This window comes from Tigriopus californicus, chromosome 4 (genome assembly GCF_007210705.1).
Source record: "Tigriopus californicus strain San Diego chromosome 4, Tcal_SD_v2.1, whole genome shotgun sequence".
In the NCBI taxonomy this organism is placed as follows: domain Eukaryota; kingdom Metazoa; phylum Arthropoda; class Copepoda; order Harpacticoida; family Harpacticidae; genus Tigriopus; species Tigriopus californicus.
In genome coordinates, this window is record NC_081443.1 from 2,103,989 (window position 1) to 2,122,170 (window position 18,182).

General features: G+C 42.6%; 3 protein-coding genes across 5 annotated transcripts in view; 2 read left to right on the forward strand and 1 right to left on the reverse strand.

Moving 5' to 3' along the window:
* The first annotated feature begins 243 nt into the window (after window positions 1-243).
* Window positions 244-2,904, forward strand: LOC131879671 (mitochondrial enolase superfamily member 1-like). The gene is made up of 7 exons (XM_059226042.1): window positions 244-671; window positions 942-1,143; window positions 1,472-1,717; window positions 1,783-1,970; window positions 2,052-2,266; window positions 2,337-2,443; window positions 2,515-2,904. The coding sequence occupies exons 1-7, from the start codon at window positions 404-406 to the stop codon at window positions 2,663-2,665; spliced, it is 1,377 nt and encodes a 458-aa protein (XP_059082025.1). The 5' UTR covers window positions 244-403; the 3' UTR covers window positions 2,666-2,904.
* Window positions 2,667-12,379, reverse strand: LOC131879670 (aldehyde dehydrogenase, mitochondrial-like). Its single transcript, XM_059226041.1, has 7 exons — window positions 12,223-12,379; window positions 4,646-4,855; window positions 4,233-4,478; window positions 3,913-4,159; window positions 3,258-3,841; window positions 2,980-3,188; window positions 2,667-2,881 (listed from the first exon to the last, which is right to left on the reverse strand). Exons 2-7 carry the CDS (start codon window positions 4,754-4,756, stop codon window positions 2,734-2,736), a joined length of 1,545 nt encoding a protein of 514 aa, XP_059082024.1. The 5' UTR covers window positions 4,757-4,855; window positions 12,223-12,379; the 3' UTR covers window positions 2,667-2,733.
* A 1,728-nt stretch (window positions 12,380-14,107) lies between these two features.
* Window positions 14,108-18,182, forward strand: part of LOC131879668 (high affinity cAMP-specific and IBMX-insensitive 3',5'-cyclic phosphodiesterase 8A-like) — a 29,879-nt gene continuing 25,804 nt past the window's right edge. For 2 of the 3 annotated variants that reach the window (XM_059226036.1, XM_059226037.1), the window contains exons 1-2: window positions 14,108-14,643; window positions 15,173-17,037. In XM_059226036.1, coding sequence (XP_059082019.1) covers window positions 17,013-17,037 — 25 coding nt within the window. In that variant the 5' untranslated portion in view covers window positions 14,108-14,643; window positions 15,173-17,012. The remainder of the gene's footprint in view (window positions 14,644-15,172; window positions 17,038-18,182) is intronic. The other variant, XM_059226039.1, reaches the window with a different exon arrangement.

The following is an 18,182-nucleotide window of genomic DNA, read 5'->3' on the forward strand; positions in this document are numbered from 1 at the left end:
CACTAAAGGTAACAGTTGAGATTAGGACCGGAATGATTGAAAAAAAATTGCGGCCATACGTAAGGTCGTTGTGTTTCTGTTGTATGCAGTATTCGAATTTAACTCTTTGGTCTAGATTTAGATCCTTACAAGAAAGTGATTAGACAAGTTCATAAAAATAAGATCAGAGGTCACCTCCATTCATCACTGTTAACGAAACTCGTTTTGCACTTTGAAATGGACAGCCGAGATGCCAAATGGAATCAAAGAAGAAGAATATGAAGATGATAAACCCGTCAGTGTTCGCCATGTCCAGAAATTCAAGATCTCGATGCTGGCTACATGTCACTTCGGATGACCATCACCTAGTCGATTTCAAGTCGAGGAGGCAAGCGGATCTCAGCCAAATCTGTTCTTCTCCGGGATGGCATCGATCTTGAACAAACCCAAGCGGATTATTGATCTAGATGTACGGGATATCCGATTCCCGACCTCTTTGACGGCCGACGGATCGGACGCCACTCATCCGGATCCGGATTACTCGTGCGTGTACGTGCGTCTCTATACTGATGACGACAATTACGTTGGGTGTGGCTTGACGTTTACCATTGGTCGAGGTAATGAGTTGGTTAAGCATGCCGTGGACTCACTTCGATTTTTGGTGGTTCGACGATTCATCGAAGACATTCAGGGTAAGATAGACAAAAATACTAAGTTGCGAGAGAAGGGCATTTGGAATTTCCGATCTTCTAAAGAAATATATACCGCCGGAGACAATACTACATTTTGCTTATTGAATATTATGAAATCCTTTTTTCTTGATCAACTGTTGACATATATTGTTTAATTCGTAAAAACACACCTTGATCATGTTTCTATAGTCCTTCAAGATGAACTGACAAAAAAAAGCTAATTTTGGCATTCGCAAAATCCAGTAGACATTAAAATTTTGTTTTTTGCAGAAAACATGGCTTGTTGGGTGAATGATCTAGCAAACGAGAGCCAACTTAGGTGGGTGGGACCGGAGAAAGGTGTTATTCATCTGGCCATGGCTGCCATCGTCAACGCCTTTTGGGACCTGTGGGGAAAGATTGCCAAGAAGCCCGTCTGGAAACTGCTCAGCGAAATGAGCCCGGAGAGAATCATCAGCTTAATCAACTTCAAGTAAAGTCTGAAACTTCCCAGCTCAACCAGTCCCTAACTCGTCCGGAAAACAGATGCATCGTTTGAGAATGGTTCTCTAATATCATTCATTATCAGTCAGATGTCCGAAGGCCAAAATCGGGCCATTGTATTTTATGCACTCGACAGCCCTGTTCGGTGATTCGAGAAGTGATTGAACAATGTCGTCATTTGAGTCCATTGTTCAAGCAAGATTTTGTCCAACTGTCCTACCACCCACACGCAGTGAACTAAATAGGAATGGCTGCTCGGACCTTTTAAAGCTTCGAAACCTCAGCACATAAGATCTTATCAAGTATCATATTTCTAGATATATCAACGATTACTTATCAAAGGAAGAAGCCTTGGCCATCTTGAAAAAGAACGAGCCGTTCAAGCGGGAACGCGAGTTATGGATCACCAAGCGGGGATTTCCAGCCTACACAACCCAAGTGGGATGGTTGGGATATGACGACAAAAAATTGCGCGAAAATGGAAGAAAGTTTCTCAGAGATGGATTCACAGCCTTTAAGATGAAGGTTGGAAGTGACATTGAGGATGACAAGCGGAGGTTGAGGTAAGAGGTTGCTCAAGGCTCGGAGGGATGATTTCCGAATACTAATTTTGATTCTTTGGTTCTAGGATCATCCGAGAGGTGATCGGGCCTAACAATAAGTTAATGGTGGATGCCAACCAAAAGTGGGGCGTCCAAGAAGCCATTGATTGGATGAATGAGTTGGCACAATTCAATATACATTGGATAGAGGAACCCACCTCCCCAGATGATGTTCTAGGCCATTTGAAAGTTAGCCAAGCATTGGAAAAACACGGTGAACCATTTATATTCAAAATATATATGATTTATACTTTGCTGGACATGGATTCATATATGAACAATCTGTTTGTTTTAGGCATTGGAGTAGCCACGGGTGAAATGTGTCAAAATCGAGTGATGTTCAAACAATTCCTTCAAGCAGGAGCGTTGCAATTTTGCCAAATTGATTCTGCTCGTATGGGTGGCCTCAACGATGTTTTAGCCGTTTATCTCATGGCATCCAAGGCTGGGATCCCAGTTTGCCCTCATTCCGGCGGAGTGGGCTTGTGTGAAATGGTTCAACATCTTCAAGTAAGCATTACATTATTTGAAGAAAAACGAACAACTTCACCAGAATCATATTTTACCAATTCACGTTTAGATGTTTGATTATGTGGTGTTGTCGGGGTCCATTGAGAACCGATTAATCGAATTCATCGACCATCTTCACGAACACTTTGAATTCCCGCCCAAGTTGGGCCGAGCCAGGTAATTTTAATTGTAGTTAATTATGTAACGAACAAAAATGCATAACTGTTCATTCAAACATCTTATTCCAGGTACTTTCCGCCCATGGATTACGGTTATAGCACGGAGATGAAGTACGGATCGATTCGGGATTACGAGTACCCAGAGGGTGCTACTTGGAAGCGGTTACTGGATAAGGGTCAATATCGCGATCCTAGCCTCGAATTCAAGAAATACCTTTAGCTAAAATGGAACCGTCACCAATCACTTTATTTTCATAAGTTAGAACGGATCAATCACACTCTATAAAATTAGCTGTTCTTGGCACCGATATATGTAGTAATGGTCTTAACCTCTGTGTAGGCATTCAATCCGTATGAACCCAGTTCACGGCCACTTCCGGATTCCTTGAACCCGCCAAAGGGAGTCATGCACGAAAACACATTGTAGCAATTCACCCTAAAGGAGAATAATTGATTTTTTTTAGAAACGGAATGGTCATTTCAAAGGCCTCGCAACCGATAATAAACCCTAAACCAATCTAAAAAGTGAATTACCAGACAGTCCCCCCTCGAACGGCATGAGACAAATAATTGGCCTTTTCGATGTCTTGAGTGAAGATTCCGGCAGCTAGGCCGTATCGGCTATTATTGGCCCTCTCAGCCACCTCTTCCAAGGTCTTGAATTTTTGGATGGCCAAAACGGGACCAAATATCTCCTCACGGCAAATCCTCATGTCATCCGACACATCGGCGAAAACGGTGGGCTAGTCAAATTTGATCCACATATTTAAAGTGGAACTCAATCTCCCAAGTATTTTTCTTATTTTACGTACCTCGATGTAGTAACCTTTATCACCCATTCGTTTGCCTCCGAACCCAAGTTTGGCACCTTCAACCTCGCCCGCTTTGATGAGCCCCAAAATCTTGTCAAACTGTGCCCTATCTACTTGTGGACCTTGTTCCACATCTTGGAATGGATTACCCACGGTTCGTTTCTTGGCACGTTCCACGGATCTTTCCACAAACTCGTCATAAATTGCCTCTTCTACCATGACCCTGGATCCAGCGCAACAACATTGACCCATGTTGAAGAACAGACCGCTGTGAGCCACCTCGACGGCCTTGTCCAAATCAGCGTCTTTCAAGATGATATTGGGAGATTTTCCACCCAATTCCAGGGTCACTCGCTTCAAATTTTGGGCGGCTGCTCGCTGGATGATTTTTCCCACTTCCGTAGAACCGGTGAATGCCACTTTTTCCACACCAGGATGGTTGGCAATGGCGGCTCCGGCTGTTGGTCCAAACCCTGGAATGATATTGACCACCCCCGGGGGAAACCCAGCTTCTTTGGTCAATTCAGCAATGTACAAACCAGTCAGAGGGGTTTGCTCGGCCAATTTCATGACGACCACATTGCCTAGAAAAAGAAATCAACCAGGAGCTTTTTTTCAAGTTCCTATTCGTAGACTCAATGGATTCAAGACTAACCCGTGGCCAAAGCTGGTCCTAATTTCCAGGCTTGCATTAGAACTGGGAAGTTCCATGGAATGATTTGCCCACAAACTCCCACGGGTTCGTGTCGGGTCTGAGAGAAGAAGGGGCCATCGATCGGTATGGTTTGCCCGTAGTGCTTATCCGCCCATCCCGCATAATAACGGTAGCACTTGATAGCCAATGCCAAATCCGCATTAAACGAAGCGGAGTACGGCTTGCCATTATCCAAGGTTTCCAAAGACTATATCGAAGAAAGAGAAATCGACCAAATTAGCTCGGCGGGCCTGATGAGTTAGCTTTATGTCTATATTTACGGCTAAATATTGTTGATCGCGTTCCATGAGATCGGCCAGTTTGTAGAGGCATCGACCCCGGTCACTGGCATCCATTTGACGCCATGGTGCACCCAACCTAAAAGCATGCTGTGCGGCTTGAACCGCTTTCTCAACATCGGCCTTATCACCTTCTTGAATTTCGGCGATGATTTCTTCATTGGCCGGATTAATCGTTTGGAATGTTTTCCCAGAGGTGGAGTTGTGCCATTCATTATTGATGAAGATCTGCAGTAAAATATGTTTCGCTCAGTAACATGCATATGACTGAAAAATATGCTCGTAGCAATTCAATGACTATTTCATCTGGCAGTGTACATACAACAGCTTAACTGAGCGGCAAGAAATGGACAGTCCTATGTTTTCAGCAGTCAAATTTTGCCCATCAAACTTACCTTTGTGTGCTTGACCTCTGGATTCTCGATGGGAGCGGGTTGAGCAGCAGTGGATAGAGCTCTAAGAGCCGAAACAGTCCGCAATGGGCGGGGCAAGAGTCGTGACAACATCTTCCTCGAAGAGTTTCTGATCCGTCCGTGATCACTGATCACCAAAACAAGTTCAAATGACGTCGTTCGCCAAGCTGTGCTCAACAAGCCTGGCTCAAACTGAGGGAGAAAGAATGGAAATCAGGCCTCTCACTCCTCGGCGATTGGCCCATAGCAACTACCAATCCGAGTCGTGCTAAAGAGAACATACGGAGAAGTACAAGCGACCTGGATCTACTCACAGTGTGGATCTACTTCGAACGCCGGCATGGACCTTGGTAATCCGTGAAACAAGAAAACTTTTAATGGACCAAACTTCGAGCCTGGCCATTTCCAGGGTTGCTCCTAGTACTGACTCGCGTTTTGTATAAGTACTTAATCATGATGAGAACTGTTTCTTTTTTTTTTTATGACATTCTCGAGACATGAACACACATCTACCAAACAATATTATTGGATTGAATGATGAGGTGTGTTGGTACATAACTGAAAATATCGCATCATTTTCGATAGAAGAATTTTGTGCCAATATAGCCAAGGTATTCAATGACTTAAAAGATGGGCTCTTCTCAGGGTAAATTACAAGTAAGCAATTCAAATAATATGCCAAACAAACATATACATAGAAAGTGGAATACATTCATTTTACAAGCACTCCTTTGAAACAGGGAGCAAAGATCTTCAAAAAAACAATAACTGAGATTTACTGAAGGTTTATCGACATAGTGAAATTTGCAGTCTCAATAACTAAATAGAATTTCAAAAATACTCCCATTAATATTAAACTACTATCCCCGGCATAAATAAAAACATCATCCCGCAACCAGGTTTCATGGATTGGTCCTTCGAACATCAAAACGAAAATTTATTTTCCTTCTCTTTTGAGATGTATTTCGTATGATATGTGCAAGATCTTTCTTGCACATTTGCACTCCTAAATTTTCTAACAATCTTTTGGTTAACTTTTTCCATTATTGTCCAAATCAGCGTTTTTTTAAAGATTTATTTGAGATTTTTTCCCTTTCATTTCCATGATTGTTTGTCTATCTGACTTTTCAATGCTGTCTTTTATTACTGCAAAAACTCGCCTTTGTGTTTTCTAACAAATGGCCCAAATTTGAAGCAGAACTGAAAGATGCTTTCCTCTACTTAGAATGCATAAGTGCGCTCAAAGTTATTGTTGCAGTACAAGAATATAAAGTTTTTAGCAAAATCATTCTTAGTTTCATTATTATCTTAACGTTTTTTGATCAAAGCACGTACAAATATAAGGAGATTCTTTAGTAACCTCATTTCATTAGAATAAATTTAGATGCAGAAGAATAATGGTCTTTTGAGTAAGTGGGTGTATCCTAATTTATGTTCAATCATTATTCGTCCTATATGATTTTTTTTTGCTTCTTTGTCAGTTTGCTGACCGTCACTTTCGCATTTTCTGCACTTTCGGCATAGTTTTTGAGTCCATTTTTGCCAAATGGAATTGCATTTCATAACTGCCAATTGATCCCTAATCCCTACCATTGACTTCTCCAATCGAAACAAGCATTGTCCAAACGTAGCATGAACTACTTACCTTAACTGTTTCTGCCAAAGAAAATATAAAGAGCTTGAGGAACCCTGAAATCTTCGAAGATAAACAAAGTCGATACACGTCGCCTGTTCCTACAGTCGGCAAAGATACGGCTGAGGTCCCCAGAGGACATCCGGAAAGCGCGAGGGCACGTCAGAAAAGATAATTTCTTTTACATGGATCGCTCTTTTTAAGTAGCAGAGATCACAAATGGTTGCGAATCTTAAATGATTTTAGCTTGGAAATTCAATAAACAGCAATGCGAATTTTGGGGTTTTTAAGTCACATTCTTCAATACACACCCGGAGATTGAGTCCGTTTCAGAGACTCGAAATTTGAAAATGAACTGTTTTGAATAAGGATGTTAATAGACAATGTGGGTAGGATTGCATGGCGGTTGAAAGACATGGCTGTTTGACGTGTGCAACAAAACAACCTTACTGTCTTTCTGCCATTTCATTGAGGAAGCCTTTGCCTAAAGCAGCAATTTGCAGAATTTTATCCGAGGCAAGAAAATACTTTGAGGTGAATGATAAATTCACTTTTTCACAAGACACGTACCCAATATCACAAAGATAAATGTGTTTTCGCAGTCTTGTAGTTCGAATACCTTTTGGATGTTTTGGCAATTAGCGTGACATTTGATCGGTGTATTTCTTGTGTCCTATTCTGCATGCTTGACTGCTTTTTGCCGTGATTACAAAAACTGAAATTGGTTATCAGCAAGTTATATCTTTGGACCCCTAGAACCCAACTCCTTACTTCAGCATGCTAAAAAGAAGACTTGTAATTTATCCTTGTATTTATCTATCAATTGGCGGTATTGCCAAATATGCTCGCCGTTTTGCATAGACTAGGGCTGATACACCCTGACACATAAATTCGTTCCGATCGCCATGTGCACTGTTGTTAACTGTTGATTATAGTGATTAATCGAAGCTGAATTTGAAAACTTGTATGGTAGCCTTAAACTATTGCCATCCAAGAAACATCTATTCTGACTATGTTGAAATAGTTCGTAAGATATCATTTCAATTTAATTTCCATCGATCCCTCACTTCCGTTCGTTGTCGATGTGTAAGTTTCTGCAAGAATTTCAAATCGCTCCACGTCGAGTGGCATTGGCTGACTTTTGACGGCTTTATGCCGTTTTATTGTTATTTCAGAATAGGGGGAATATCCTGGGAGCTCCCTCAAACAAAATACTTTCGATGGTGTATGGTTAAAATTGCTGGAATTTGTTTTCAATGCCCTGGATTCATCTACAACTGAGCGCCTCCAGAGGAAGCTCGAAAAGACGTCGCAAATTTGAAGGCGGAATAACTCTAAAACTTGGTGGGGAACATTTAGTATCATTCCATTTTCCCACGACTGGTTGTACCGATCTTGGTCTTCCTAGTAATGTTTAGAGTGTATCGAAATCGAGATTAAGGCATTTTTTTCTACTGATTAATGAAGGTTAAATTTGTGGCATCACATTTATGACATCATAATATTGACCCTGTCTTTGATCCCAAAACAAATGGTGTGACATATTAGTTTCTGATGAGATGCTTACGGGTTCTTGCTCTTGTTTTCGCGTACTTGATCCGTTGCATCTTGGATTAGAGGAAGTTCTAGACTTCTGTTTTCTAAAAGTATATTTCAGTGCCCAAGTATAGTATGCTCAGAAAGAACCCATAAAATATACGCTTTCAAGGTAAGGATCTATGATAGTTGAGTCGTTTAATGTACTCAATAAAGGGCGAAATATTTCTTCAGTGGGCAGAGTTCGAATGTTGCCTTTGGAAGTCGCCCTTGTATGAGAGAAGATGTGGTCCAGTGTTTTATTAAGATGTGAGAATTCCCCGGTTTGATTCTCCTCCGCAACCGTTCTCACGGAGACTTTAAGACGCTAACCACACCCACAGATGGAGAACTAAACTGATACGGACATGACATTGCCCATTGGAAATAGTATGAGGACATTGTTGATGACTGGCGTCGTTGGCCAACCCACCGACCCTCAGTACCCAAACATACTTTCAAGTACTATGATCCATTTTTCGGTAATTTTTCGAAAAATGACCTTTTTTCGTTTTTTTTATTATTTTCGAAAAATAAAGTCTAGTAAGTTCCCTTCCTTACTGAAGCTAGCTCATGTTGTGCCAATCTTTGAAAGGGGAAATTAAGTTGTTCCCCAGTAACTATGAGGTCGATTTCTCTCACTTTGAAATTTTTGCAAAGGTGTTTGAGAAGATCATGAAGTTCATTCAAATTTGTAGAACTTCTTGAAGACCATGAAGTTATCCTCATAGTCAGCATAGGTTTTCGGCACTTTTTTAGCTGGGAACTAAGTGACTATATAGAGCAAGTCGTTGAGGGCCTAGAAAGTAAAGAGTCAGCCGATATAGTCTATCTTGACTTTGCCAAGGCCTTTGACAATATAGATCATGGCCTTTCAGTTAAAAAGCTCCATAAGATCTGGATCCAAGGCAAGGTTCTCAATTGGTTTAAAAGATTCAATCATGATAAGAGGCATTTACGCTGACGAGATCGAGGGATCCCTCAGTGACATCCAAGATGTTGGGTCGGGTGTTCCGAAGGGATCCATTTTAGGTCCTCTCCTTTTCATCATCTTCTTTCCTCCACTTCAGAAGCTTAGCAATAATGCCAGTGTCTATCCTTATGCAGAAGATATAAAATTAGTCTGTGGTAGAAGGGTCAAGATTTCAGTTGTCTGGTTAAGGTCCTAAATGATAGTTGCTGAGAGTAACATGGCCTTAAACAAAATATGAACTTTGGGTCGACACCATTAAATTCTTAAACAATAGATAATGAAGGTAAAGGTATTCATCTGGTCTCGTCCAAGAAGGATTTTGGCTCAGTCCTCTAAGATAATGAAAAGTTCGATGAGCGTATCCGTTGAGGGTGGGTTAAACTCGGACGCTTAAGTCCAGAGACAATATCACGATGCTAACTCTGTACAAATCGATTGTTCACCCATATCTGGAATATGCTTTACCCATTTGGGCTCCAAATAATTCAGCAGGTTGGTAAAAGGTCAAAGATGTTCTTTGCCGACTTCCTTACCGCTACCGGGATTGGAATCCCAGCAGTTCAAGACGAGAAGATTATTCAGTTGGAACATCGCAAGAATAACGGATTTTTCGTATTGGGAGAGATTAAACAAGTTGAGACTGTACAGTGTTCAGAGATGGTGCGAAAGGTACCACACGTTTGCAAAAACATTAATAAATTGGTCCCAACCCATGTTTTAGGGTCAATTGTAGAGACCGTAGAGGCTTCACGTGCGTTTTGAGAGCACCTTCAAGCCTTCGGGAATCCCGGCAAGTTAGAAAAATGAAGTCCAACCCTCTTTCTTCTCGGTTTCATTCATTGTTCAATTTGCTTCCCTCAAATATTCGTAGGAAATATTTAGGCGTTGATCCAGTAACATCTTTGAGGTCACATTTGGGCAAGTTTTTGAGCAAAATTCCTGATCAATCTTACATTCAAGGGTAAGCCAAGCCCTTCAACCCTAACCCCTTGGTGGATAAAAAATCAAATTAGTTTAAAGCTAAATAGCACACCAAAAAATTCATTCGAAAAAAGTAAAAGAGCGTAAATTAGGCCTATTACCTCGAAGCCCTCCAATAAGCTCTCAATGTCAATCAAATATGGAGTAAGTTGGTGATCACTAAACGACAATGAAATCGATTTGAAAGGGCAAAGGCCAAAGTCCAGCCACCACATCGACCACAAAATCACCAGGAAATAACGTCCTCCTCTGGTTAGTTGGAAGAAACATTGTGATTGAGGCGTTGAGGGGAGGTCACAGTACTTTGAAGTGCAATTCCTTAGAAAATTTACGTGTATGAAGGGGGGTATAGGTAAAGGCCAGAATCATTCACGCAGATAAACTTTGGAATCGAAAGTTGGTGGGTTTGAAGACCTTTATTTGTGGATTTCCTGCTCGTCACGTCCATATTCATACAATATCTGATCCACTGACAAAAGCACGTTTTTTTGCAAAGCCCATAACGGCCTTGAACTTAGGTCCTCATGATTGTGGCCCATGAGTTATCCACAAAAGCCGTCATAGCCTCTACTGTCGGGTTAATTTCAACCCTACAGGCTTGCGAGATCTAGATAAACATTATACCAGTTATGTATGGGTTGAATACCAATCGAAAGAAGTCATGTTAAGAAAACGATTTGCCATTATAAATCTATTTTGCCTTGTAACCTACAAAACTACTTTATATTGATCCGTGTTAAATAATTTTGACAATGAATAAGTTAAAAGGATGTACTTCACGAGAGAGGAAGCCAAAGGCAATATCAGCAATTTTTACCATAAGCGAGAAATTTTGCCCACCACATGCAAATTGTTCATGATTTGATTCAAAAATGTGTACCCACAAGTCAATATAATCAAGAAGAAGGCCATGGCTTTCCATTAGGGGCGTCTGCGCATTTTAACTATGTCGGATTCACCTTCTCCACCCAACTCTCATTCATCAATCACCTCAAATCCACAATAACTAAGGCCAGGGCCAGGATTGTATACTCAACAAACTTCCAAGCAAGAAGCCTCCCCTCCCAATAGTCCTTCAACTCTTCCGGATCTATATTACCCCAATTTTCCTCTACAGCCTTCACCTGTGGCTCCCAAACTTCGCCCAATCCGCTCTCAAATCCGCCGATGCCACCTTCACCAAGCTCCTCAAGAGATATCTGTCACGCCTGACCCTGATTCCAGACTAGGTATATGATGCTTTCAACGAACGGCATTAGGCCTACAGTGCTAAGGACGGGTGGGCCTACGTGGTGACGAAATATCAAGTTCCTCTACGGCTCAAAATTTTCGACTTTTTAGCAATTTGGTTAATATGGGTGAATACTTTTTTATCCCTGAGAAGGTTTTTCAGGTTGGCGAAAAATAGCCCATGCGTTATAGATGCGAAGAGCTACCGATGATACAATTTTAACGAATTGTGTTTAAGCTCATTTGACGTTGAATATGTTCAGACAGTGTGATCAATTTTGATAAGTTTGCCATTTTATTAATCTTAGCACTTGATTGAACACCATTTTGTCCTACTATAAAAGCTCGTTCGGGCACCCTGAACAAACCGATTCTCCTTCACCGTGTTTTGAAATGAGAAATGAGATTTCGGGTTTTTCTGGAACTTGCAGAGAAAACTACTTGTGAAAACGTATACCTAGCCAATTGCTTGCAGCATTTACACATAATCTACCAACGGTGGTGGTATACTTCAGAATGACAAATCATACATGGAATTGTCTGACAAAGAATAACTAGCTTATTAACTTTCAGACATCAATATCAAATCAGGAAATCTACAGCACAATATGAAAAACATGGGATGTTAGTTAATTGGCAGGTCAATTAAGTCATAAGGCATTACAAGCAACCTTTTGTCCTAATCTTGGTAAGTCTAAGGACGGCTAGGATTTTATTGCAAGGTTCATCTCTCGATATTCCAGGCTGGTTTTGACGTGTAGAACTCAATATCGTTGATGGGCGCACAAATATCAATGATTGGTAACTTGGGAAGTTTCGATTGACCCGCACACTTGCACAAAAATATGTATGCTTCTTTCTTCAGCCTCCAACCTGATATCCCGCCGAAAAATAGGCAAAATCTTCTCCCCCAAGAATTGAGATTCAAACGATTGACCTTCCTTAGGAAATTGGTTTGAATTTTTCTTTTGTATGATATTTTACAGAAATGTGCGGTATATTCTAATCAAAGCTGTACAAGTCACATAAGAAATACGCATTCCGCATTTTGTTGTTAACGTTAATAAGATTTAAAGCCAAAGACCTTTATATCTGGTTGGGAGGCCTTTTAACTCTTCAATAACTCTAATTGAGGCACTCGTTAATAACAAGAATATGAAGACTTACCAAACAGGTGAGGATATAAAAAAAAACCGTTAAGAAGGTTCATGTTCAAAGTGCTCGCACATTGTAATTGTTGAAAGAGCGCTTCAAACCACGGTGACATCCTCCTCGTTTGATGTAAGAAGCACTTTTCGGTCAAATTCAATTACCGGCAAATGACTGCCGTTTTCAGGCGTAGCCTAAATATTTTGGATATATCTGGAATGTTAGATAAATAGATCGATTTATTTCAGGAACACTTTGATCATGATGGGATAACGCCGACATCTAATCTTTGAGTTAACATCTTAATATATCAACAATTATCTCTTGGAATTCGCGCAATTCATAACGTTGTGCGTGAGCTCATTTACAAACCAAACAAATCGGGGGCATCTTTTATCCTAAGTCATATTATGATGTCGGCAAGGTATAAAATCTACGCAAGCCTAACCCGTGCTACATGGGAAGTACACTCAGTATCTATCGCAGCAAACAGTAAGAAAATACCTAAAACTGTGTCGCTTTCGAGGCAAGATTATAACTAAAATCGCTGACCAAGTAATTCTCTTCGTTTGGTCTTACGGCCACTTCGACCAAGTTAAATGATTGGCTCTGCGGGAAGCTCTTAACCTTCAAGAACCCCTGATTACTGGCACCCAAAAATTTCGACTTTCCCTGAAACATTGCATCCATTGGCCAGTCACGTCGTCAATACATATGCCCATCGGAACATGTATCATTCTGGTTTGTAAGCTGCAGTGTCTGAAAGGCGCATGTAGCACCTTCTCCATTGGACGTCTTTTCAAAGCTTTTGGGAACGCTCTCGGTAATGGAGCAACGTCACAAGAACGTAAAGAGGGCTGTACGAGTGTGGGGAACAACACACCGACCAACCGAGCGTGTGAGTGAGTGTGTGTGTGAGTGACGATAGATGGCACAAAGCATTGCTGCCTATCTTTGCTTGCGCCCAGGACGTCTTTCCTCCATGAGCAAAGAGGGATGGCCTTGCCAATCATGATGGGCCTCCCAAGGGACCTTGATCGAGAAACCTTCACCACCCACACCAGCTCTCTCCATGGTAATTACAATTATGCCACGGACACCAATCGTCCAAACGAGCCAAGCCTCATGGTATGTCTGTTCCAATAACATGTTTGAGAACATGGAAACCTGCAGTATTTGGCTTGCCTTCCGGTCTTGAGAATGCATTTGCAGTTCACGATTGAAACAAGTTCGTACGAGCCACGTACCGAGCAGTCCACGCGGCCGTTGTGCACCCGATTGTTAGTGCTTGCCATCAGATGATGGACCTAGCCGGCCTTCACAAAAATTCGGAACCTGACAAACACGCACTTGCCAACATTCGACGCGAGGCAAGTGACACCCGCAGTAAGAAGATAGCTGGCAATGCGGAGGAGGATCGAAGAGGACGACAAGAGGAGGACGAGAAGAGGAGGACGAGGAGGAGGACGAGGAGGAGGACATGGCCAGAGAACCCCAAGTGATTGGAGAACAACTACGGGCCCACCAACAGACTTGACGACGACCACGACGATCGAGGAAGAAACAGGACGACGTAGAGGAGGAGGAGGAGGAGCAGGAGGAGCAGGAGGAGGAGGGCGACGACGACGACGACGATGAGGGGATGGAGGAACTAGAAAAGGCCTGAGAACGAGCAAAGCCACGAAAAGGAACACGGCGAACTTGAAGACTGCTTTTGCTACTACTTTGCCTTGGCCGAGATACGGACGTACCAAGAACAAGATCGGAGGGGGGGAGAGGGAGAGGAGAAAGAGAGAGAAAGAGAGAGAAAGAGAGAGAGAGGAAGAGAAGGAAGGAAGAACGAACGAAGGAACGGACGGACAAGGAGGAAGATCTCACTCTCTCGTTTTCCAAGTTGGAATGGTGAGTCGGTGAGTGTATGTACTTGCAGTAGTAGTTCAAGCCTCTAGGACAGTAACGGAGGAGGAAGAAGACGAAGAAGAGGGAAACAACTTCTACGTACATAGAACGCAAGAAGCAAGCAACGAGTTACCGAGAGTTGCTACTCGAAGCAGTTCAGTTGTGTCGAGCAGCACGAAGAAAGAAAGACCAGCACACATAGGAAACTGCGGACGAATTATCCCAACGAATCACTAGTGAGTGAATGACTGACTCTGGTGAGTGACTCTGATGCCATCCGGAAATCCGAATCCTCACCCCCAATAGCACATGGTGGCAGGCCTACCAACGGGATCATGTCCATCTTATTAGTGGCTCTTGGCTGAAAACGAACACCATCGCTTACTAATAGACATTCTGATTGATTAGTGGGCACTTGAGGATTGATTTTTGGGTCATCTATCAAACCTTACCTACCACCACCTCCACTACCCCTTCCGGAACAACCGCAACAACAGCAACAACAACAATCCCCTCTGATTAACCACCAAATCCGAACAGGTGAGGAAGATTATGACACACGCATATACTGCATGCTCTTGTTTCGAGGCCAACCATGGGTGAGAGGATCAATTCAATTGACTGGGAAAGCAAATGTTTGAGGTGGGAAGAATTAGAGTGTCAGACAATTGACATCTTTGGGATTTCAAGAAATTCAGGACAACGTCATCTTTTGATCTTAGTTGAGTCTCCTTTAGGAGATTTGTCATTTCCACATGATGAACTCAATGCCTCTGTTGAGCCTTGTCCAAATGTATATCCATGACTTGACATGGCTTTGACTGGGTAATCTAGGATAATCTCTCCCTTAATAAGTGCAAACAGAGCCAAGAAAATTTTAGTAGACCTCGCAACTCCAAAGCATCATTGCTATCATCATCATCATCATCATCATCATCATTGATCGAGCGTGGTAGCAATAGAGCTTTTCGATTTCCGGACCTCCTTATACAAATCGAATAATAGTGCAATGGTCACAGTTCCCTTCAACGCCAGCGATTGAACAAGTCTTTTCCATTTCTCGTTTTAGATCCATGCATGGGACTGCCAATGTGACGGATATTTTGCTTTCATCATTATGAAGAGTCCAGCTGGGATGTCCAAAACGATGCTTCTGGAGCTCAAACCGAGAAGAAGTGGTGGTGGCAATTTCAACAACAACAACAACAACAAATGTACCAACGGAACGTTGGCTCAATGAGTGATCTTCAGACCAAGTGTTCATTTCCAAGCTAGGATCAGACCAACATGGTTGTCGCGTTAATGTGACAAAAGCTCGCGTGATTCCAATCAAATTCATATGACACATCCTCCACTGCCCTTGTCCGCAACTTTGGTCCATGGTATTGATGAGGCACAGAGTGCGAAGAAGACGACGAAAAAGCCTCTGGAGTCCACTTCGATCCATTGCTCAGTTGGTCGAAGGAGTTGTTGCTGTAGGAGGAGGACGAACACCAGGACAGTTCTTGAGCAGTCCTTTTAAGTCGGTGACCCCCACACGTTTCTACAATTCCTTGACGTCGTCGTCATCGTCGTCATCATCATCATCATCCTGATCGTCATCTCCCTCTTCTGCTCCTCCTGGTGCTGCTTTTCCATGCCTTGTAACTCTTGATCGGCTTGTCAAGACCGGATTCATCTGTACTTGCATTGAAGTGACTTGCTCTCAGGGAAAAGTTGTCGATCCACTTCTGAATCTATGACCGCCACCATTACAACGACTACCCAAAGTCTTACTGCCTGTTGTCTCGGACATCATCTTCATCACCATTCCATGGCCCAGCACCAAGTCCAAGTAGTCGACCGCCGGGGCATTCTTCTTTCACTCAAGAATTAGAAATTGGAGAGAAGAGGTGCGCTCTGAAATCTGGCCCGGGTCCTCCACCTACTCAAGTGCATATTAGGACTTCTTCAGGGCCACAAACCACAAACCAATAACATCAGGGGCAGAAAATAACGCACGGGGCAAAGATCAAACCGACCAGGAATCACAATCATCAAATAAGGAGTTACCACATTGGCGCCGAGACCTGTCTCTAAATCTGAAGTGTAAGTGCGTGTGTTTTCAGTGCCAGTGACCAAAGAATGTGAGTGTGTGAAGAGAAAGAGAGACAGAGGGAGAGCAGAATACTATTCACAACTTGTACCACAAGTTCTACCTTTGGTTGTTCGATGATGATCACCCTTGTTACCGCCAGTGGGTGAGTGTAGCAGTATTCATCTGCATCTCAACCACCACTTCTTCGTCTCCTTCATTGCCGCCACCACCACCACCGATTCCACCACCACCACCACTACCTTCTCCTTCTCCTCCTCCTCAGATCTTGCATTGCCAACTTTTAGCCTTAGAAGCCGTGCTTGGACTAGAACAACATTGAATCATAGAGTGCGTTTGTGGCAATTCGAGTGTGAGAAGAGGACTTGTAGTGGCAACGTCGGTCGCGTGGTCGTCAATTCCTGTCAAAAGTCCAGACCGCCTCACTCACCTGAAATTCGAAGTCATCTGATCCAATGACATTGTGGAGAAACAAGTCGTCCAGATTTAGAAGTGTGCTGTGATCTAACAACCTGGTTGGTTGCCTGTGGCGCAAAAAAAGATACACAACTATCAACCTGAACTGGCCTCTCGTTTTTGAGGAGTTGTGGTGTGGTAGTTGGTGAGTGCGTAAGCAAGTGATTCAGTGAATGAGTGAGTGAGTAGTGCCACCAGCTCTTTCTCCGGCCTTCATAGGCTCAGGGCCTCCTCCAGTTTTTGACCATGGGGGAAAGGACGAGGCTCAAGAAGTAACCACCAGAGCGCCATCTCGAATTCGATATCCGACAGGCACTCTGCCAATTTTGACAGTGATCACTGACTCGCTGAAACAACGATGGGGAATGCCTTGCCATGTGGAGGTAGGACCTGATCACAATTAATAGGGTTCCATTGTTTGCAAAATAAAAATGTTGCCATAGAAATCGTTCCGCTATCCAACGACTCTCGGCACAGTGTTTACTGACGTTAGATAAACACATTCTAGAGAAAAGGAGAGATGAAAGTTGATAACAACATGTTCTTGAGGTTTTCTATAATCTCGAAACCTGTTCAGCTTACGTCAAGTCTTCCTAACGAGTAGGAGAATGGGAAAAGGGGGGGGGGATTCAATGGAAAGTCTTGTAAATTGGATAAGGCCTTCAAATTCTGTGCAATCAATGTTGACTTGTAATCTCTCAGGAAATGGTCAAGTATGGGTGATCCATCCAAGTAACCACTGAAGACGTGGAGCCAAATTTTTGTACCTTCCTTTGGTAGAAAGAAACCTACGAAATTAAACATGTCCCTCGGCGTTCAATTCACGAGACTAGCTGATCTATTGCAAAATTTCGCCTAACAGATAATAAATGCATTGACAGCAAATACCATTTCATTTGGTTCTCGATCAAAATTTATCACTGATAGTAATGGCATTCGCTTGAGGCAACTGACAAATGAAGAATTATTCTACATACTTACAAGGTACCTATCCCATTTTTACCGGTCTTTCACCATTTACTGAAGATTCAGTTTTGCCACGTTGGCATGCCACCAGAATCAGGACTAAATTTAGTGTGACGTAGCACATTAGTCTGTACTTCATTACCAAAACAGTTGGCAAGAATATCCCGAAAACAGCTCATTCACATTACGACGGAATCCTCTTCGGGTTGATCGTTTCAATATTCTGGATTTGTGGAGGGCAACGAAGTACGACTAACATGTACTCCTCGAGTGCTGGACTAGTTCAAACTCGAGTTCGAACTAGATCCTAATCCACACATAACATGTTGGCTGGAAAGGCGATAGTTCAATCCTCGTTTGGGGTCCATCAGGGTGGCCATTTTTGTTCAGCCAGGGCTTATTCTGTGTACGTACGTACGCTCGGCTCCTTGAGTCATTTTGTTGAACTCTTGTTGGGGTAGTTGAACTAAAAACAATGCTCATGCAAAGAGCTGATTCAGTAACTCGTTCGGCTTTGTCGATTGAGGACCTTTTTTGCACAATGACTGACCTTGGCATTTTT